At 42.4% G+C, this 23255-nt stretch overlaps 1 protein-coding gene across 22 annotated transcripts in view; it reads right to left on the bottom strand.

Moving 5' to 3' along the window:
• The window catches only part of tnika (TRAF2 and NCK interacting kinase a), an 83239-nt gene that overhangs the window by 56130 nt on the left and 3854 nt on the right, over nt 1-23255 (bottom strand). For all 22 annotated transcript variants that reach the window (XR_008573366.1, XM_054795853.1, XM_054795856.1 and 19 more), the window contains exon 2: nt 11557-11622. Coding sequence is in view for 21 of the 22 variants with exons in the window: in XM_054795853.1 (XP_054651828.1) it covers nt 11557-11622 (66 nt within the window). In the remaining variant the exon portion in view is untranslated. The remainder of the gene's footprint in view (nt 1-11556; nt 11623-23255) is intronic.

Below are 23255 nucleotides of genomic sequence, written 5' to 3'. Positions count from 1 at the left end.
TTGGCCTTTTCCTTGACAGCACCCTCTCCTTTGAACACATCTGCCAGATAACCCAAACTGCCTTTTTTCACCTAAAAAACATCGCCCGTCTTCACCCGTCTCTCTCCCTTTCTACCGCTGAAACCCTCATTCATGCTTTCATCACCACCAGACTCGGTTACTGTAACAGCATTTTCTACGGACTTCCAAGCAAAGCTCTCACTAAACTTCAGTCTATTCAGAAGTCTGCCGCCTGTTTACTGACTCACGCTTGCTCTTATGATCACATCAACCCTGTCCTCCAAAACCTCCGCTGGCTTCCTGTCCAATACCGTACACAGTTTAAAATCCTGCTACTGGCTTTCAAATCATTACATAACCTGGCTCCCCCTTACCTCACTGACCTCCTCCTATTTCACTCGCCAAACCATCCCCTTCGGTCCCCCGACGCCAACCTCCTGTCCGCACCCTCAATGGCCAAGCGCCGTACATGCGGTGACAGAGCCTTTAGTTTCGCTGCCCCTTCCCTCTGGGACTCCCTCCCTGCACCCGCCCGCAATTGGCCCTGTCCACCTTTAAGTCTCATGTCAAAGCCCATCTCTTCAAACTTGCTTGTAATGTTTGATCCCATTTTTGCTTAGCTGTTCTCATTTTAACTGTATACTGTATGTCTCGTATTCTTCTGTTTGATGCTGCATTGTATTGCTTGCATTGCTTCCTCTATTGAAAAGAGCCTTTGACTTTTTAGGAAAACGTTGCTAAATAAAATGTATTATTATTATTATTATTATTATTATTATTATTATTAATATTTTCCTTGGTAAGATAAGGAATTAAGATCAGTCCAAGGCAAGAGTGAGTCCTGTTAAAGGTTGTTGATTTAATTATGGATGAGCTGTAATTCAAACTGGAAAAGAAGCTGATTCAAATTGCTCTTTACAGTCGTCCCTATCAATTAAAGCTGTACAGTACAGTGAAAAGGAGAAAGAAAGAACCGACGAGAGGTTGTTATCGGCTAATTGACCCCAGCCTGGGTGACAGGGGTGCATTGTGGGTAAGTGGGGCGAGTGGCCTTGGGTAAACCAGAGCGAGGATGTAGGCTAATGAACACACTGCCAGGTGTGCACATGTACCATTGTGTGCGTGTGCATATATGTCACAGCGCACAGGCAGAACGGGCACATCTGCTGTTCCCACGGTAACAAGCAACATCCACCTCAGTCACGGTTCACGGCTCATTCATAAGGACTCCAGAGATGGAAGGGTGTTTTCATGCGTGTGTGTGTGTGTCGCAAAACAAGGCAAACAGAAAGAGGGGAAAATGACACTATGTCAAGTTGTCGGGCGACTTCTAAAATGCCTACAAGCGCTGACAGGCACTGCGCACATTTTTAAATCACTATCAGCAAAACATTTGGTTTGCAGTCGCAGTGGGGCCAATGCTAGTGCTCTAGGATTGCATGTAATCACAGTTGATGTGATATCCCATGCATAGTGAGAGCGTTGGTCAACCCTTTTATAACCTTTATTTTCTATTAGGGGTGCACAATAATTATCGGGCCGATATGACGGAATAGATCCGATAACATTAACATTAGCTCAGATAACTGATCATTTAAAAAAACGCTCCAGTGAAGCGAGGTTGCCCATATTGTGCGAGTGAGCAATTCGAGCGCTCCATTTTTTTCCTCTCTGTGAGGTTAACGGCCCGTCGTAACGTCCCCTGAGCTCACTTCACAAACGTTCACTTCCAGGGACATTTCACGTGCGAGTTGTGTTAAAAAAAAGTAAATACAACTAAAGGCGTTAATAAATAACAATCAATTATTTTTTTACTCTATGGGGTCAAAGTTGGCGGCGGACAGTGCATTTCCCACCTGCGCCTTCAGTGGGGACTTAAGTGTCCCAACCCACCACCACTATCACTATCACTAGTGGTTCATCATGTTGGCCACACCTTCAGGAGATGTGGAAGATCTGGGTTGGAATCTCCGTTGGACATCTCTTCCTCTCAATGTCCAGAGAGGAATTTGTGGGGTCAAATGACGGTCGTTTAGTAGAGCCTCTGCCCGCCAACGATGGTCGTTTGGATAGTATCACCTTCGTTAGCGTCCCATTCAGATGTAATGATGGTCACGGACTCAGCTGACACGTAGGTGGCTGTGCCTTGTTTATTTGTTAGAGCATAAATAATGGAATGTTTTCAGAAGGGATGAAAGGACAGCATTGCACATGGGACAAGGGTGGTGTTGCAGACCTCCCCCTGTGTTCAGAGATGGCAGTTTTCTGCATGTAAAACTTTTAATTGGACAACTATAAAAAATAAATAAAAAAGTGTTTTGTCTAAACATTTTTGGCTTTCTGGAACAGATTAAGATTAGAGTATGTTTTGGATAGAGTCAGACCTTTTGGAACAGATTGACGACGCTAACCAAGGTTCCGCTGTATTGGATTTGGTGCTACCTGTTCGCCCTCACTCTTTAACACATTATAATGGGACTGTCTGTGAATGTAACCTGTCCAACACCGTACAGTGGCGTGTTACAAAATTTACATACACGTGTCATGGCCAATTCTGAAAATTAGACAATGATTTTATCCAAGAGGAGACTGAGGGCAGCAAGAAAACTGACATAAAGTGGAGACTGTGGAAAATAACTGAACTAACAGGCTAGGGTAATTTCTAGCTGCGATGTTACCAGATGAAACATTTAAAAAGAGTCCTAAACTAAAAACCTGTGTCTGTGTCCTCATTGCCACACTAACAGGAAAAAATGTGACCACAGAAGCCTCATCTGTGGTGAAAGAGAATGTCTTGTTCAGAAGAACGTACACAAATCACCTTCCTGACGGCACGCTTGCACGCTCCTCACCCCGTTTGCAGACGTTAGGCTTCCAGTAAATAGACGCCACACAGCTGCTCTTTGTACTGAGTCGCTCGTGTGTGTGTGTGTGTGTGTGTGTGTGTGTGTTTGTGCGTGCAGAATATTTAAATAGCGAGTTTGCCCTGAGGAAGATCAAGAGTGAAAGTGTTCCGTCATCGGGGAGGAGGGGGGAAATAAAATCATTGGCTGCTTGGCTTTCTGTAGCGTGTTTGCAGCATGGAGACAAAGCGTGTGAACTACTCAAAAAGACCCGCACGCCAAAAGGTGGACATGGCTGGCGAGGTGTCATTCTTCACAAAAACGTGGCGGCGTTCTTGCAAGCGAGTTGTCGCTCGTCCTTGAAACTACCGGGGCGAAAGATGACTTTCCCGGCGGGAATGACCAGGAGATGCAATTAATCAATTAGTCCATCAATACCTCGTCTTGCCGGGGAGTTGCGCCCTGCTTTCGGGTCATTGGAATTGCTCCCATTCCTGGCCCATTGAGGCATCGGGTGAGGAAAGGCGTATCCTTATAAAAAGAAGGTACAGAGGCTGTTCCCAAGGGGATAAATGACAAAATTTTGAACAAAACGATCACAAAATATCCCGTTGGGCATCACCAGTACCGTAAATTCTGAACCGGAACACAAGCCGCAGCCACCAAATTTAAAGAGATGGGATATTTGCACAGAAAGAGACACTCTAAACCTTGCAATCCTACCTACGCTCTGTTTTCCCAGCGTCACTCGTTAGCTCCAAAGAGTTAGATGTGAGATGTTTTTTCTTTGTTCAACAGCTGCGACGGACAAAGCAGTCCAAGCAGAAGCTGTAGTAATTCTACACTTGATCAAACTTACTTAAGATTTGTCAGATCAGAACACGCAATATTAGCGTCCATGTCATTAATTCCTGAATCTGCACTGTAAGCATCATGGGAACTGTAGTTCTTTTAACCATAAACCATTGTTTTAGCCGCAATGAAATTGCACACATCACAAAACCCCTCCTTCCAATCCACCTGTTTTGCAAGATCTCATCAAAGTGTGGGCGTGCTCCATCTTGCTCATCTTCGAAGTCTTCTCCAATACTTGGCATGACAGACTGTTGCAGCAGGTGTTTTGGGACACCCTGTATATCCATCCATTTTCTATACCGCTTCATCTTCATTAGGGTCGCATGCTGGAGCCTATCCCAGCTGACTTCGGGCGACAGTACACCCTGGACTGGTCGCCAGCCAATCACAGCACATATAGACAAACAACCATTCACACTCACATTCATACCTATGGGCAATTTAGAGTCGCCAATTAACCTAACCTGCATGTTTTTGGGAATGTGGGAGGAAGCCGTAGAAAACCCGAGGTACCCGGAGAAAACCCACACGCACACACAGGGAGAACATTCAGAAATGCCCAAGGCATTCCCAAGGGAGAATCGAACCCAGGTCTTCCCGATCTCCAGGCTGTTCCTGTGTTGGCCAACATGCTAACCACTAGACCACCGTGCGGCCACCGTGTATATATGTGACTTAAAGTGACTTAATGTGTGACTATGTTTATAGAATGTATGTTTTGCTCCTGTTTGTAGAACAATAGTAGCACTTGAACAGAATATAGCGTCAAATCTTTTGCGTTCAGTGTTCTGCCTTGTGAGAGGCTGTTAAGTGCAAGTTGTAGAAGGGGATAATAAATGAGAGAAGATGAGAAAGTATGAGATGAAGAGAGGCCTAACGGGAGGGTGGAAGATGGAGAATGTGTTTAATTATTCAGCATTACCCATGTTCTCTATTTATGGGCCTTTTAGAGCAGCCAGTGGAATCTATCTATATATACATACACATCCACACTGCAAGGCTCTGCAGGCTGCTCCCTCAAGTGCAGCTCACAAGGGAGGTTTCAAGGCAAAAAACTAAGAAAAACGTGATGACTTATTGATAGGGGAAACACACAGAAGTGAGCGCTGAAGAAGCAAAATGGGTTGAAATGATAGCGAGGCACAATAAAGCCACTGATGAGAGAGAAAAGCTCAAATGATCTATTCACTTTTTACACAACATGGGACCGGCTGAGATGAAATCCCAGATGTGTATCTTTTAACTAGACTCTTGGAACGGGTTGATAACCCCGCTATCTCTCGCTGGCAGGCAAGCACAATGGCAGCTATACGGCGCATTATTAGCCCTCCGTCAAACATCCCGTAAAACAGCGCCGGCCCCTTTTTTTTTTACGGCTGCACGCACGCATGGTTACGTACATATCTATAGCTTCTTTATGCACGCTTGGCTGACTTGAACTGTAACAGCACGTAGTGGGAGCTCATTTGAAAGTCATGTATGAGCAGTAAGTACGGAAGAGGATTCAGGAAAAGCTTTTTTCCCCACCCATTAGTGGGCCCTACTTGCATTGTGGCTCATAAACAGCTTAAAGTCAACTATTTTACATGAACGCGCACTAATTTATGGGGGAAAGAAATATGCCTCTAAAGCAGTGGTTCTTAACTGGTTCCACCCCTCAGTGACATGCGGTGACTCCAACTGCGAACATTTTTATACTCAAACTTCTCAAATATATCTTATATTTAAAAAGGGACTTATGGCGCGTTCCTCTCCAGCAGATTTCTGCAGCTGTGTGTATGACGGCTGCCATGTTAGGACCCCGCTTGATGTCATTCCTCTCATGTGCATTCACAGACTTTGGGTCGTTACAATTTTTTTTTTTTTTTTCCCCCAGGCCAACACCCGCAACCCACTTTTGGGTCACGACCCACCAGTTGACAATCCTTGCAAGACCTGGACCTGGAAGATTTCTACAGTTCAACTAGTAGGGATGTCGCGATACTTTTCATCTCCGATATGATTCCCATTGTGCAGCCTTGAATATTGCCCGATACAGTTATTGATCCGCTATCAGCATGAATCATACATACTTTTATTACTTGTTTAGGAGTGTGGAATATTAGAAAAGGTTTGATCAAGTGATATTACCCAAACGGAGAATAGTCAGCAACAGTAGGAATGAGAAAAACTGACCAGTGTATTTCTTTATGCATGCGGGGTACAGTTTTATTGACAATGTAGAGGAGGCTAGCCATAATGTAGCGAGGCTCCAGGTGCCCAACGGAGCTTTTAAACCAGTCATTACTCACCACCAACAAGGGCTAGCCTTTTTCTGTTATAGCCGATGACGTTTTGCAAATGTTTCAAACGGCGGTGGATGTTTCAGGAAACCGCGGCGTTGCAAAAATCTTCATGACATTTTTCAAATGCGCAATGAGGTTGTTTATGTTAGACGTCCCCGGTTCTGTGCCACCACGGGAAACTTGCGCATGACAAGTTTTGCAATCAGCTGCAATGTCTTTTTCGGACTTGAACAAAAAACACAGCCACACGGCTGACATCAGTCCTGCTCCTTGCTAAACACAATAGCACACACTGTTGTGATCGCGTGGACGCTGCAGGCTGAATAAAAAGTGATGCTGCTGAACAGAAGTGCTGGCGCGGAGAGCTTGTATCGGAGATTTTAGAGGCCGTTATAATTCGATACTGTTATTATGGTGAAATCAGGGGCACCCTTATCAATTGGGACTAAAAATGAAATTACAAATAAAATAAAGGTCAATATTATAAGTGTAAATGGTGTAAAAGGTAAATGTATTTCTTCTTATTGCTAGGTTTTATTTTGACATTGTTGGCTTGTTGATTTATTTTTCATTTGTTGATTATATTCTCTTTTGTGGTTGAAAAAAGAAATATTAAAAAGGATAAGATGCAATTCTTATGAAGTAATTAAAAAACATGACACGAGACTTAAGCACAACTCATAAGAACTCAGCTCAGTGAGCATGAAACGGATTAAGTGTGCATGTTTTGCTTTTTCTCAAGAGCAAGGGATTTTAAAAACACAGCATCATTTTAGAATGGCCACAGTTTGACCCTGGAACAGATGATTTCTACTTCCATTATTTCCTATGAGCATTTTTTTTAAATTTTTTGTGTGTCAAAATAGAAACAAATCGGATGCCATCCAGGATGCTGGAACAGACCTCAGGGGTTCCACAGTGTGTAAGCAAGCAGGAAAAAATATATACACAAACATCATATACGTAAACTGCTGGGATTGTCGAAAACATAAAAAACAACTTTTATTTTCCAGCCAATCAAAGCCTCGGCACGACAACTTAGACATTCTATTGATTGCCACTGAGATAATTAAGTCAATTACCCCCACCCGCCCCACCCCCCCCACACACGAGAGTTAAAGCTGGTTGCGAGCACCTCGGCAGCAGCGGTTCCACTCGGCTAATACCCACCAGACTGAAGGTCAATTTATCTTCTCACACTCTCAGATTGAGCTGCTCACAGGAGGATGATGATGATGATGATGATCCATCTCCCCGGGCTTATATGGGCCGAGACAAAGGGATCGGAATCTTGTCAGTATAAGAAAAAAGACGACAGTTTTGCTGCAGTGCTTTTTTTGTCAAGTAGTTCCGGCTGTTCTCAGAAGAATTTAGTAGGCTTTTGTACAAAAAGGCAGTATAAACAGTAGAAACGTGACATATTTTCACAAATACATATTTTTGTTATCGTCATCATCACGTTAAAATGATGCTAAAACACAAGTATCACTGGAAACAAAGCACAAAGCAGCTGATCCGGGGTCACCGTGGCAACAGCAGGGATGCCATTCCCCTTATTAGTGGCCAGGCACAGATGGTCATGTTGCTAGAAAACTGACCAGTTCAAATGTAATCCAGTGCTTAGCTTTTTGTACAACTTGACCATTCTTTTTGCTAACTTGAAGCCAAATGCTCTGAAGTTGTGCAGTTTAGAACCCAAATGGAAAAATACGCTTCTAAAGATTTGCGGCTTTTTGGTAAAAAAAACAAACTATTTGAAGCCCTTTATCTTCAAATACGTCACCTCTGAACAACTCATACAACATAATCTGAAGCAGTACAAAATCAATACTTATCTAATGTGACAAAAGGATCAAATATATTACATTCGCCACTCACTCAAACAAACCCTTTAACAAGCTGACTTGTATGTATACACAGTTATCCCTCGATTATTTGGTTCCAGATGCGAATAAAAATTTCCGCGGCGTAGGATTCCTCATTTATAAATGAAATATTTTTGTAGCTACAGCATAGAAAACCAGTTTGTGACCTTCTAAATGCAGTTTTAACATCATTAGAGCCCTCTAGACATGAAATAACACCCCTATAGTCACTCTTACACTCCTATTCCCCAATATAGTAGACATAATAACAGAAATAACATTTGTAAATGTTGTAAATGTGTTCCGCTGCTAGGGGAGCTGAGTGTGGGGCGTACAGAAAGTGACGCCGGGTTTTCAGAGTTTGAGTTTTAGCTTGGCGTGGGTTACGGCCGCAACAGTAGCTCGTGTTAAGGATTATTGCGCCTGTTGTGAGATCATTCAAACCCGCAATAAAGTCTGGTGCTTGTGTGTCTCACTGAACATTACAGTAACATTATTGACACCTCGTGACCAGTGTACAATACTACATACCATTACAACATCTTTGAAGGAATCTTCCGAATGCCTTATATTTGTAATATTACGACTTGAAAATAATGACATATTTATTCTTTAATCGGGTCGTCCCTCGTTTATAGCGGTTAATTGTTTCCAGACCCGGCCGTGATAAATGAATTTGCGTGATATAGGATTCAACGTTAATAAATGGAATATTTTAGTAGTTCAAGCAAAAACCTGTTTATGACTATTTTTCATTTAGACCACATCGGGCAACTCTTATGCATCAGGGACTTGAGACGGCCGCTAGTTAGCAAGCTAACCAGTTAGCCTCAAATGTATTTCTTCTAAACTTAAGAAGCCAAAAACTTAACCACTTCCACAGAGAATGGGAGGAGAATTTTTTTTCTCCCCCACTCATGTCAGACATGCTATGACACTACATATGACCAAAATACTACATATCACTTGTATTTCAATGTGGTGACTACTAATAGACCATACTCTACCACGGAACAGCGATCACTTATTCATTAACTTCTGAAAAAACGCAAAATAGTGAGGGAGCAATAATCGAACAGACTTTATTTCATTTTTCTGCTAACATGATGTTACTTTTCCTCAGTCACGAGAAAATTACGAGACATTTTCGTGTTGATTTAAACTTTTTTCTCTTAATATTTTAATACTTTATTCTTGTAAAATTACTGCTTTTTTCATATTTGCTGTTGGTTTGTTTGGCTTTTTTGTTAAATTATATTTTTAGAATGAGCCACGGGCTAGAAAAAAAACATTTTATATTTTTTTAATAAAAGTGTAATGACCACATGGGTCCATTGCATAGTTGAGAGACGTCCTTAAGCGCGTCCTACTATGACTCAGCTGGAAGAAAACTTTCTGTCATGATATGAAAGATGAATATATGGGAACATTTACAGGCTATATTCATATACAGCATATATCATATCAGCATCTGTTGTAATGTTCATTGTGGCGAGAAGAAACGCCCTGCTAGGGCGTGTATGAGACAGGCAGGCGCTGCGCACGGGGCGGAAAGAGTGACGTCGCACGCCAACCTGGGTTCCCGCGAGACGGCGTTTAGACCACAGAGTCAAACTTTTCCCGAACTAATTAATGAACTAACGTTTAGACTTTTTCTTTTCTGACTGGATTACTTTTTGCCTGTGGAGCACCGGACACAAAGATCGACGGCAGGTGGACAAGGCTGGCAAACAGCTTTTACCCACAGGCCATCAGGCTTCTCAACAAAGCACTCACACACGCCGCACGCAACACACGCACACACTCGTAGCACTTTATTTATTTATTTGTTTATTTGTATTCATGTCTCTTCTGTTGTCGCTTAATTTAATGGTATTCATGTTTCCTCTGTTCTTATTCAATTTCTTGTGTTTTCTTTCTTTTCTTGGGAGAATGAACAGAATAAGAATTTCATTGCATGGTATAACTACCTGTTTTACTGTTTTACTGTGCATATGACAATAAAACTCTTGAATCTCTTGAATTAATCGAGTGGATGCGCGTTCGTGAGCGAAACGGCGGATTTCACTGCTTGAGCGAGACATCGCCTTGCCTTATTTTTGTGACTCTGGGGACACTTTGGGAGGGGATAAATTGTGAGTTTTTGGGGATGATTGCTTTTGTTGGCGGGTGGGAAGTTTGCGGCAGTGCGGAGTGTTTAATATGTTTAGTTTGGGGGGAGGGAGTGTCATATGCGGGATTAATTGGGTGTGATCAAACAACCGTATTGGAAGCAATTGAGCATTTTTGTTGTTGCATTTTTTTTCTCCCAGCTGATATTTTGTCCTCCCGCGACCTCAGTAAGTTGCGTTGTAGCTGCGACACTTCTAAAAAGGAAGTGCGATTGTTACAAAAGGCCATATTCAACTACAAAGCAACGCAACTTTTCAATTAATACATTTTTTAAAAGCCATGATAGAATGAAGCTGCGAAACTGGAAGCGCGCTGTGGCGAGGGATTACCGTACGAACTCATTTGTTCATATAAAACGGCACACAGAATGATGAACAACTCCATGCCTGTCTCCTTTCTTTGTGTCAGAGCAGGATCAATTAAGCGCTGCCTGTATGTATGATGATGCATTCGAGCACACTGGTAACTTACATTGTTAGGCAATCAGAGTAGGGGGAAAAATGCTGACATAATTTGCAACATCAAACCCCGAGGTTGTATTTAAGATGAATATTTACACAAGATTCAAGATTCAAGATTCAAGAGAGTTTTATTGTCATGTGCATGGTAAAACAGCAGTTATACCATGCAATGAAAATCTTATTCTGTTCATTCTCCCAAGAAAAGAAAGAAAACAAATGAAAGAATAAGAACATAAGAAACATAAACACATAAACATATATACCAATAAATTAAGCAAACAAGAACAACAATTTTAATTATGAATATTTACTTCAGTATTGTTTTTCCTCACAGTGGGCGGCAACCAATCACAGAGCAGAGTAGACGTGCAGGCTGCGGAGCCAACAGGCCGGCACTGTTGCCATAGGCACTCAGGGTAATGTATAGGGAGCTGAATGTCAGCCAGTAAATGAGCTGTGACTTTCACTGAGACAGCCTGCTCAGCAATAAATGAACACTCACATCTCTTTCCGCTTTTCCTTTTTGTCTCAAATACAAGTGAGGCTGTCTGATTTCTAAAAGGTCACCTCTGCGTGACCTCTTGTCTGATCACACCAGTTTAAAGAGCTCTTCTACGTTGGTGACCAACCTTGACGGATGCTACCAAGACGGGACGCTCGCACCTACAAGACCCTTAGTGTGTCCGCCCTCCTGTTTTAAGACATCCTACGACGAGCCAGCTTATTTATTCCTGCCAAAGACGACTGCACAAAGCGGCAGTATGAGGTCGGCGGTGGCGTCAGGAAAAGGAAGCGAGGTCCATGACAGAGGGAAGTGAAGGCAGCAAAATTGGGCAGAGAGATACCAACCGCAGTGATGTTGTAACATCGCAAAGAGCCGAGCACAAGCAACACTTCCCCTTTAATGACTTCACCGAGACACACACCAGGGATGAAGCACCAGCAACTAAAAGCAATCCCAATTGATGCATCTTCGCTGTTTATCTTCATAGGCTCCATGGCTCTGGTGCTCGTGTACTGCTTTCAGCTTTTATCTTATCTTTCTCCTTGAACGTGTATCAGAGTGTTATCTTACCTTGTACACTTGGCCGTAGGTGCCATTTCCCACCAGCTCCACCAGTTCAAAGATGCCAGCGGGATCCTGAGGAAACACATAAGAATGACAATAAAAAGGAGGTCATGAACACACTCAGTTAACACAGACATGGTTATGTTATGGACTAAGGTATGAGACCCGGCTTGTGCCGCTGCATGAAGAGAAACTGAAGTCCCCCTTTTCTACTCTCAAGGAAACTGCCAAAACCTAGGATACATTGCCAATAAAGATCAACAACGGAGGAGAACAAAGAAACACATTTTATCCAAGAGGAGACTCAGGGCAGCGAGAAAACGGAGCGCTGCCTCAGAGTGGAGAGTGTGGCGTATAATACTGCTGCGTCTAGAGTTAAGGGGTAGCACCAGAGGACTGTGAAGTTAAAATGTTTCTATTTTATCCAAGAGGAGCCTGAGGGCATAAAAAAAAATGGAGCCGTGCAAAAATTGTCAGAATACGGAGTATAATAACATAGCATCCAGAGTGAAGGCATAGCACCAGAGTACTCTAACATTAACATGTGTGTATTTTATCCAAGAGGAGACTGAGGGCAACAAGTAAATGGAGTGCTGCAGAAAATTTGAGAACGTGGAGCGTAATACCTTAGTGTCCGGAGCTAAGGCACAGCACCAGAATATCAATCAAACTTTATTTATATAGCGCCTGACATCAGCTGTAGCTGAACCAAAGTGCTGGAGCAACAGCGCAAGATAAAACAGCAAAATAACACGAGAAGAATATAATAAAACAATAAATCAAATGTATTAAAAGAATACAAATAAATAGAGTCACGATGCTCTTATGTGCCAGATGGAGTTGGGAACAAATGAGTCTTAAGTTTTGCCTTAAACAAACGTAAGTCTGTGATGGTCCGCAATTCAAAAGGTAAGACGTTCCACAGCCTGGGACCAGCTCCAGAAAAGGACCGATCACCCCGCTGTTTCTAACTGGACCGAGGGACCTCAAGGCAGCTGTGGGTTAGCGGACCACAGCTCTGATGGGGCAATGGATGTTTAAAAGTTCACACAAATAAATGAATTGCCTTAAAAACAAACATTAAAAGTTCAAAATCAACTCTGAAACGGACTGGAAGCCAGTGCAGAGTGCGTGGAACTGGAGTGATGTGGCTCTGTCCACAAGTAAATGTAAATGGTTGAGTAAAGACTGGTTGATACCAGCATTAGCGCATTGCAGGAATCAATGCGAGAACTAATGAAGGCATGCTTAGCCATTTCAAGATCTCCCCGACTCACAAAGGGCTTCACTTTAGCCAGAAGGCGAAGCTGGAAAATACTAACAAGGACAGAACCAATCTGTTTGCCAAAGTTCAGGGAGCTGTCAAACTTAAAGGGATAGTTTGGATGTTATCACATGTTTGACATGAAGTTGTATGACATCCCCATCAGCAGTGTAGTGCATCAACAGTGACTTACCTCACAATCATTTGGCATTATTTTCTCTCCCGTCGTATTACTGCACGCCGTCGCTTGTCCATCGTTGTGTAGCGACAGGCGACAGCGTGCAGTGACACGGGAGAGAAAGTAACGCCGAGCGTTTGTGAGGTCTGATTTTTTTCAAGGAGACATTTTTGTGATGCAAATGTATTACCCTTTCGAAGCCAAACTCTTTACTTAGGTGGCCCCACTGGGCGTAAGTCATTGTTGATTCACTACACTGCTGATAGACAACTTCAAAAAATGTGAACTATCCCTTAAACACTCAGATTATTAACCACAGAGTTACAGTAGGGGGCAAGAAAGTCCAGATCTGGGACAGCACCAGTGAGCAAATTTGATCCAAATACAATGCATTCAGTGTTGGACTCATTTAAATGTAATATATATATATATATATATATATATATATATATATACACAGTATATATATACACATGTATATATGTGTGTGTGTGTGTGTGTGTCTGTGTGTGAGACATTTCTTGATGTCTCCAATGCACTTAAAAATGAAATCCAGTGAGATAGGATTGTTTGGAAAAAATGATCCAAGAGGAGACTGAGGGCATCAAGTAAAGGGAGTGCTGCAGCAAATTTGAGGATGTGGAGTATAATACCGTAGCGCTCACAGCTAAGGCACAGCACCAACGTTAACGTGTGTGTATTTTATCCAAGAGAATACTGAGGGCATCAATAAAACGGAGCGCTGTAGCAAAGTGGAGACTATGGAGTACAATAATGGCTAATGTGTGTTATCATGCCTAGCCACTGGTATTAGAAATACAGACTGGTGTGCCAAGTGAAGTAGGTACTGCAGTGGAAAAAGGGCACACGATTTAGGACACACCAACATTTATTGATTAAATAATTGATTATTTTGCAATAAAAACAATGTGTGTATACAGTCCAAGAGTACTCATTATCAGAGTCATAGCTTGTCAAGCTCTAGTCTTTCCTCAGGTTCAACAAACTTTTCCAAACACTTTCATTCAATTTATAGACAACCTACGTCCCGCCATGGCTGGGATGTAAAAATTAAAAAGCTTCTTTGAGTCCTCATCAAGTTCCATTAGCACATTAAGACATTTTGCATTCATGCTTTATGACCAAAAAGCTTGCCGAGTGCCTTCAGCTCCTGAAGAGTTGGAAGTTAATTAGCCGAATGCTTGCACGCTAACACGCTACGCTGGGATGATTTACATGCTCAATGTTGTATCTGCTGCACATGGGCATAGTTACGTGGTTGCTTGGAGCATGTTCGCCTTTAACTCAAAGTGTCACCTAGCTGCTGCACACACACACACACGCACACGCACACACGAGCGGCTGCATGCATACATGCAAGACAAAGGTTATATTAAAATAGTGCTAATGGAGGTTCTGTGTGAGGCTGTACAAACGATATAGTGCGACAGGCTTTAAACACAGTCAGAACTTAACATACACAATGAGGGTCTCCAACAGTGCAACAAACCCATTGACCCAACACCCCCCACTCCTTCCACAACTCCCACTTCCAAGCTGGTGCACGTTGCTACGGCATTCCAACAATAGCTGGTATTCGCCGAAGTCCATCTACGGCTCTCCTCAATCCTCATTCATCCGGGGTTGCCCGGTTCAAGTGTTTTATTTAAACAACTTCTAAAATCAATAGAGTGCTTGTTTGTTATAACAGCAATAAATCAACGTTGAGTGATAATGTTGGCGTGCTAGTACGGTGCTCCACATGAATCTGAACCGTAATGTTAGCGCCAATGCTTCTTCATGAGGTGAGCGTAAGTGTCCAGGCTGAGTAGCAAATATTACATACAGCAGGGGGGTTTAAAGGTCATATACAGCAGGGGTTTTCGAAGTCTGGCACAGTGAGAATCCCCTCATCAGATGTAATACATTTGGGGCCTCTCCTACTGCCTGAAAAACTGATTTTCTGGACTTTTCCTGGCTATTCCTTTTGCTTTAAAGGGATAGTTCAGATTTTTTTGTTTTATATGAAGTTGTCTGACATCCCCATCAGCAGTGTACGACATCAACAGCAACTTACCCCCCACTTGGTCTTCTAAGTCCAGTTCTGGTTGAATTTCGGTGATGAAGAACATAGTTCCAGGTAGTCGATGGGGAGTTTGGCTTCTCAAAACAATATGTGTTCAAAAGAGTAATACATTTGCATCAAAAAAATGCCTCCTCGAAAAATATCAGACCTCACAAAATCGCTCTGCGTTATATTTGCCTTCTGCCGTGTCCCTGCGCACGGACGCCTCTCCATTCTTGTGTAGGTGACGAAGACACTCACACCTTAGCGCACCGTCGCGGAACAAGATGCGAGCGTCTTCGTCACATCCACAAAAATGGACAGGAGACAGTGCGCAGGGAGACAAATATAACTCAGAGCAATTTGTGAGGTCTGATTTTTTTCCAGGAGACATTTTTGTGATGCAAATGAACGCATGTTGTTTTGAGAAGCCAAACTCCTTACTTGTGAAACCCCAGCGACTACCTGGAACTACGTTCTTCATCACCAGAACTGGACTTCGGAGAACCAAGTGGGGGGAAAGTCGCTGTTGATGGACTACACTGCTGATGGGGATGTCATACAACTTCATGTAAAGAAATCCAAAGTGTCCCTTTAACTAACACAGAACCGAAGTTTGCAGGTTAGGGGGAGAAAAAATGTGTATTTCTTGGTTTTTCCTCAGGCTTAGCTTACAGACCACCCGAAGTAGGTGGTCCAGGGTCACCACGGCAACAAAGGCAATGTTACGTTCTCCTTAGAAGCAAGCGAGCCATCAAAATGAGTTTAGAAGTTGTTATTATAACAAAAAAATAAGATTGCTGCAATGTACACTTGCCAGACACTTCATTAGGTACACCCACAGGACTACAGATTCCAAAAAAAAGGCATGATGTGATTTTCTTTCCTTATTCTTTTATTGATTTCTGTCACACATTCTATTAAATATAACCAGATCAAATGTACATATCTTTTTCACATCATATATGAAATATTTCCAATCTATATTACTATTCATTCATTTAATCTATGAGATTATTTTTTTCATTTTGAAACTGCATCACAAGCAATTCATGCAGGATGCTTTGATATAGTCAACAATTGTGTAATATCAAAAAATAATAACTGGCATTAAAAATATTCAAATAAAAACATACACAGTATACACACAGACAGACAGAGATATACACTGCTCAAAAAAATTAGAGGAACACTTGGAAAACACATCAGATCTAAACTGGGGGGAAAATGATCTTGAATATGTTTCCTGATAATAATTGGGTGATGTATTAGTAACAAAATGATGCCACATCATTTGATAGAAATGAAAATGATCACCCTATAGAGGGGGGAAATCAAAGACACCCCAAAAATGAAAGTGAAAAAATGATGCAGCAGACTGGTCCATTTTGCTAAAATGTCATTGTAGCAACTCAAAATGATTCTCAGTAGTTTGTGTGGCCCGCACGTGCTTGTACGCATGCCTGACAACGTTGGGGCATGCTCCTAATGAGACTACGGATGGTGTCCTGGGGGATCTCCTCCCAGATCTGGACCAGGGCATCACTGCGGTACCTGGACGCATGGAGGAGATTCCAGGAGACAGGTAGTTACTCCAGGAGAGCTGGACAGGGCCGTAGAAGGTCCTTCAAGATATTCAAGATCACTTGTCCCCCAGTTTAGATCTGATGTTTTCGAAGTGTTCCTTTAATTTTTTTGAGCAGCGTACAGTATATATATATATACACCCATATTGTATGCTAACCGGAAAACGTACGCAAACCAAGGCAAAATTTGGGTGTGCACTTTCGACACGGAAAAAACGCTAACCGGGGCAGACGCTAACAGAGGTTCCGCTGTAGCTTTCAATAAAAACTGGGCATAAAAATCGTGACAAAGCCCTCTGGTTGTTACAGTTTTTGCATTGGCTCTCATCACATTGCGGATATTTTAAAGATGAACTGTCCTTCCCATTTTGCCTCCTTCCTTCCTTCCATTGCCCAGTTTGTCTCTCTGCTCTTCACTTTGTCTCTGTAGGTTTCCGTGGGACTCAGCAGAGCTGTCAAGCTGTCAGCCGTTTCCAAAAGACAGCGACCTTCTTCTCCTCCTCCTCATCCTCCTCCCTTTTCTTGTTTGCATCTTCCTCTGCTGTGTGCGGCCTGACACCGAAAACACAAAACAACTCAGGCGAGCTCGTCCTCTTTGTCTCAAGTACATCCTCCTTCTGTCTCGCACTTCTCACCGCCGCACACCCACACGAGGGCTCGTGTTCTAACGTTCTAGCAAGCGTACGTCAAAGCAAACGGGACGACGAGAGCCCGCGAGGTTGTTTTTGCAGACGGTGGTTTTCCTCCCCTCACTTCCCCTTTTTGGAGCTCTGCACACTTGACTTTCTGACAGGAACCCCCGAGACAAGAGGTTGCCATTTCATTCTGTGTCCGTTTTTACACAACGGTAACAGTGCTGGGGGACAATTGGACGTGCACGCCGAGCTAACCCCCCCACCCCCATTACCACCCCAATCCACGATTTCCTCCGAAGACGGTGAAACGGAGCGTTTTTTTGCTGCTCCAGTTCATACGTGTCCTCGGGCCGGCTGATAAAAATACAGCACGGCATCATTCATCTTTTATAGGCCACTTGCAGAACGGGGCTCTCGGTGCGTCTGCGGCCATGCACTTTGAAATCCTCCCCTAGCATCACATGACCGGGGTTAGGGTTAGGGTTAGGGTTAGGGTTACGAGAGGCTAAGCTGCCGAATAATAGTAGTAGCCATTGATTATAAGTTGCAAAACAACCTACTCATGCTGAATGCCGAGCCTACGGCAATACCCCACAGGTCATAGACCTCAAAAAACAACCAAACTTTATCAGAAACTCCTTAAGTAAGCCGCCAGCGCTAGCCAGTAGCATGTCACTGTCTGTGAGACGGGGTATTTCAGTGTGCTGACAGCCGGAGATGATGAGACCGATGCTGGCTACTGCCACCAACCCCTAGCTAGGTCGTTGATGCTTGCTGCTACATGGTGTACTTGTTTGTGTGTGGCAGGGGTGTCCAAAGTGCAGCCCGAGGGCCATTTGCGGCCCGCGGCACATTCTAAAAATATAATTTAACAAAAAAAAGAAGAAAAAAAACAGGAAATATTTATAAATCAGTAGTAATTTTACAGGAATACAGTCAATATATTAAGAGAAAAAAGTTGTAATCTAACAAGAAACATTTGCAATTTTGAGAATCACAGTAATAATCCTGTCATTTTAGTAGCATAAAGTTGAAATATTAAAAAAGTCAGAACATTATGAGAAACAAACAAAAGAGCAAATAAACTTGTCATTTTTGGAAAATTAGGTTGCGGAAAAAGTTATAATGTTACCAGAATAAAGTGAAAATATTATGGGTATAAAGAAGAACAAGGTTGAAACAGCTGGAAAATTTAACAAAACAACAGCAGAAATGGGAAAATCTGGAGTCATTTTACAAGAATAGAGAGAGAGAGAAAAGTTGAATCTAATGACAAAAAGGCATCGTTTTACAGGAATAGCATCGTAATATTACGAGGAAAAATAAAGTCATTTTAGTAACTTTAAAGGAGAAATATTAAAGAAAATATTCTGAGAAACAAACAAAAAACAAATAAAAAGGTGTATTTTTGGAAAATTTGGTGCAAAAAGTAATAATGTTAGGAGAATAAAGTCAAAATATTAGCAGAATAAAGAATATTTACAAAAAGAAAGTTGAAACAGTTGGAAAATGTAAAAAATAAAGTCAAAACATGATGGAAATAAAGTCATAATATCACCAAAAGAAAATTCACAAAGATTATTTAAGAAGGGAAAAAAAAACAACGGCAAAAATGTGAGAAAAAAAAAAGCAAAGAAGGCGGCACTGCTATTAAATCCCAAAATGCAAATTTCATTAAAATTTCTCACACAGCTCTACAAAACCACCAATGTAAGAGTGTTTCAGAGTTTTGCCGAATCACTACAAATTTGGTACACACTTTTTAGGGACTGACTAGCATGTGTCTGTAAAATTTGAGCAAGATTGGCTGAAAAACCCTTGACCCTTGACCCCGTCGAACTGATTCATGGTTGATACTGTACTGGAAAAGTTCCCAACTTCCCTAAAATGTCACAATCTTGAACCTTGTGATAGAGACGTGGCAGGCCACAAGACATGACTACGTCCCTGAACTCCCTCTTTGCGGCTCTAAACAGGGATATTTGTCCAGGGGAGGCATTACGCACAGCCCATTATGAATAATGGCTTTTAGAGTGCAGGCCTGTAGTTCTTGTGAAAGCCACTTTACTTGTGAGTGACTGCGTTTCATTCCTCAACGTAACCTTAATTTCCCCCCCCCGCCGGCTCTTGCCCAACCTGAGGCTTTTCTCCCCTGTTGAATTTCACATAGGTTTGGTCCCAACAGGTAATAAAAAGAGCACTGTGGGAATGTATACACGTTTATGTATACACGTCCTTCACCTATGTTTTCCCAGGCAACCTTTCGACATCTCACCACTCCCACAAATTCTACCAATGAGCAAATATGGCTCAAGTTTTTCTGAAAAGTTGCAGTACTTTTTCTTCGAAGAACCCCAGCAATAACCATTCGTCTTTGATTTGCTATCATTCATAATCAATAGGCTTCTGGCTCTGGCTCCGAGACCTGCGATTGTAATGAAATGGAAAGAAATCAGATAAAATGAAAAACAGATTGATACATTATCCATATTGTACTGAACCACCAGGACAGTTAACTTGTCTGTCCCTTCACATACACACCTTGCAAACATGTTGATGGTTTACATTTACAACGACATAATTGCAAGCACGTGTCAGTCCATTCACATACACGTACTGCAAACACGTGTCGGTCCATTCACATACACGTATTGCAAACGTGTGTCGGTCCATTCACATACATGTATTGCAAACACGTGTCAGTCTATTCACATACACGTATTGCAAACGTGTGTCGGTCCATTCACATACACGTATTGCAAACACGTGTCGGTCCATTCACATACACGTATTGCAAACGTGTGTCGGTCCATTCACATACACATGTTGCAAACACGTGTCGGTCCATTCACATACACATATTGCAAACACGTGTCGGTCCATTCACATACACGTATTGCAAACACGTGTCGGTCCATTCATATACACATATTGCAAACATATGTCGGCCCATTCACATACACAAATTCCAAACACGGGTCAGTCCATTCACATACACATATTGCAAACACGAGTCAGTCCAGTCACATACACATATTGCAAACACGTGTCGGTCCATTCACATACACGTATTGCAAACACGTGTCGGTCCATTCACATACACGTATTGCAAACGTGTGTCGGTCCATTCACATACACATGTTGCAAACACGTGTCGGTCCATTCACATACACGTGTTGCAAACACGTGTCGGTCCATTCACATACACGTGTTGCAAACACATGTCGCAACACGTGTCGGTCCATTCATATACACATATTGCAAACACGTGTCTGTCCAGTCACATACACATATTACAAACACGTGTCGGTCCATTCACATACACGTATTGCAAACACGTGTCGGTCCATTCATATACACATATTGCAAACATATGTCGGCCCATTCACATACACAAATTCCAAACACGGGTCGGTCCATTCACATACACATATTGCAAACACATGTCAGTCCATTCACATACAGGTATTGCAAACACATGTCGGTCCATTCACATTCACATATTGCAAACACGGGTCTGTCCAGTCACATACACATATTGCAAACACGTGTCGGTCCATTCACATACACGTATTGCAAACACGTGTCGGTCCATTCATATACACATATTGCAAACATATGTCGGCCCATTCACACACACAAATTCCAAACACGGGTCGGTCCATTCACATACAGGTATTGCAAACACTTGTCGGTCCATTCACATACACATATTGCAAACACGTCGGTCCATTCACATGCACGCATTGCAAACGCAAGGCAGTCCTTTCGCATACATATATTGCAAACACGTGTCAGTCAATTCACAAACACATATAGCAAACATGCGACATGCGTCGAACGTGTTGGTCCATTCACACGTATTGTAACCAAGTGATGGTTAATTCAAATACACATATTGCAAACATGTGATGGTCCATTCCCATACACGTATTGTTAACGTGTGATGGGTATTTCACAACCAGATATAGCTGACACACGATGGTCCATTCACATACACGTATTTCAAACACGTGCTGGTCCATTCATATACGCATATTGCCAACATGTTGGTCTATTCCGGGGTCGGCAACCTTTAGCATCCAAAAAGCCATTTTTCCTCCTCTTGCAGTAAAAAAAATACAGTGTGGAGCCGCAAAACATTACACTGCTTCTAAACTTGTAAAAGTTGTAGTCTTTTTCAAATGTTACCTGCTACAACTACAAAATTCGACAGGTAAAAGTGCATGTGCAGGCCTACTCTGAAGTCACTGAAACGCTGAACTCTGTAAGCCTTTTTGGATGGTTCCCGTATTTGTTTAATATTAAAACAAAATGTAGCCAACTTTAACATAAAAAGCTCATCAGACTTCACATTTCTGCATGAGCGTTGTTTGCTCGATCGAGTTTATGCCTGCCCTGAATGGTCACCAATAACCATTCTATTGGTCCTATCCTTGACTGTCTTTGCAGAGAGAGGCATTACTTCATTTTCTGAATCATTTCTTGTTTATGTTTTAATTGGGAGAATAGATGCTGTGATATTTTTATGAACGATTCTTTCACGTATTCTCCATCTGTGAACAGCCTTCCCGCTCCTTCCGATCTCACGTGCAGCCCTGTGTTGCCACCTTGGCCATTTTCCTGCTAACTCTGAAGACTTTCCAAACCCTCTTGGTGACTTACTTTCCCAAAAGCGACTAGCGACAAATGTAGGGACTGATATTTGGAGACGTAAAAGTGAAAGGGGTCCGCCCGCCTCACAGCAGTCACAAACAGTCAATGCACAGTCAGTTCCTGCTATCTGCCCGCGTCACCACCTCGGCGATTAGTGTGTCCAACCAGCAGTCACAACGCAGTCCAGATGCATTCACGGATCAGCGGGGAGTTGCTGCAAAATGCACATTTCTCCTACTTCGGTGTTAAAAAAATAAATAAATAAATCACCGAGCTGGGGCGAAGAGAGCCGCAACAAGGAGACTGAAGAGCCGCAGGTTGCCGACCCCCGGTCTGTTCACATACGCATATTGCGAACGCGTGTTGGTCCATTCACCAGCACGTATTGCAAACACATGTTTGTCCATTCGTACACATGGATTTCAAATGTGTGTCAGTCCATTCATAAACACAAGCAGCAAAGGTGTGACGGTTCATTCACATACGCGTACTGTGAACATGCCGGTCCAGTCACATGCACATATTGCAAAGGTGTTGGTCCATTCACAGATTATATACACACAATGTAATGTAAATGTGTCTATCCATTCACATACAGACATAATGTGATGTCTGTCCTTTTTCACAGACATTGCAAACATATGTATTTCCATTCACGTATTGTTAACATTGCTGCATCACAATAATTTAGACTTCCGGGTTTTACAGTCACTGTTCCCTGCTGTGTTGGGGAAAAAAAGGCAAAAGTAAAAAAACAAAACACACTTAAGGAGTTACTCCTTTAGTTGCTCATTGAGCTGAAGTCTCTTGAGGCAAAAAAAAGGTAATAAGCTCAGATGCTGATAGATGATCCCTTTAAATACTACAACAGACATCCCACATCTTTTTACAGATTTGCTCCACTTGTGTAGCTGCTCTGAAAGGCTCAAAGGATTAAATCAAGTTAAAGTTATTGGGATCCTAATAACGACTCTTTAAAAATTCACGTTTTGGTTTCAGCAGTGCATCAATGCCAGCAGACAGGTGATATTGTTAGACTCCAGAAAGTGAATTACACACAAGTGGGGTGGATTAAATTAGAGAGAGTCTTAAGAGGATGAGGCAGTCATGGCGGGATTGGGTCTGGCTTGTTTTTTTTAAGAAAAAAAAAAACAAAACACACACTTACACAAAGAGATGTGGCCTAATTCCCAGCACATCCCACCCACACCTCGCTGGTGCATTATTCATTAAGCGGAGTCAAGTCTTAATCACACGTTTGCAGCCTGACGAAAACGTTGCATGACACAAGAGTTTGCTCTTCGATGCAAACCATCTCGTC

This window comes from Dunckerocampus dactyliophorus, chromosome 13, assembly GCF_027744805.1.
Source record: "Dunckerocampus dactyliophorus isolate RoL2022-P2 chromosome 13, RoL_Ddac_1.1, whole genome shotgun sequence".
Classification (NCBI taxonomy): Eukaryota; Metazoa; Chordata; class Actinopteri; order Syngnathiformes; family Syngnathidae; genus Dunckerocampus; species Dunckerocampus dactyliophorus.
The sequence above is the reverse complement of the archived record's forward strand: the minus strand, read 5'-3'. Positions and strand labels throughout refer to the sequence as shown.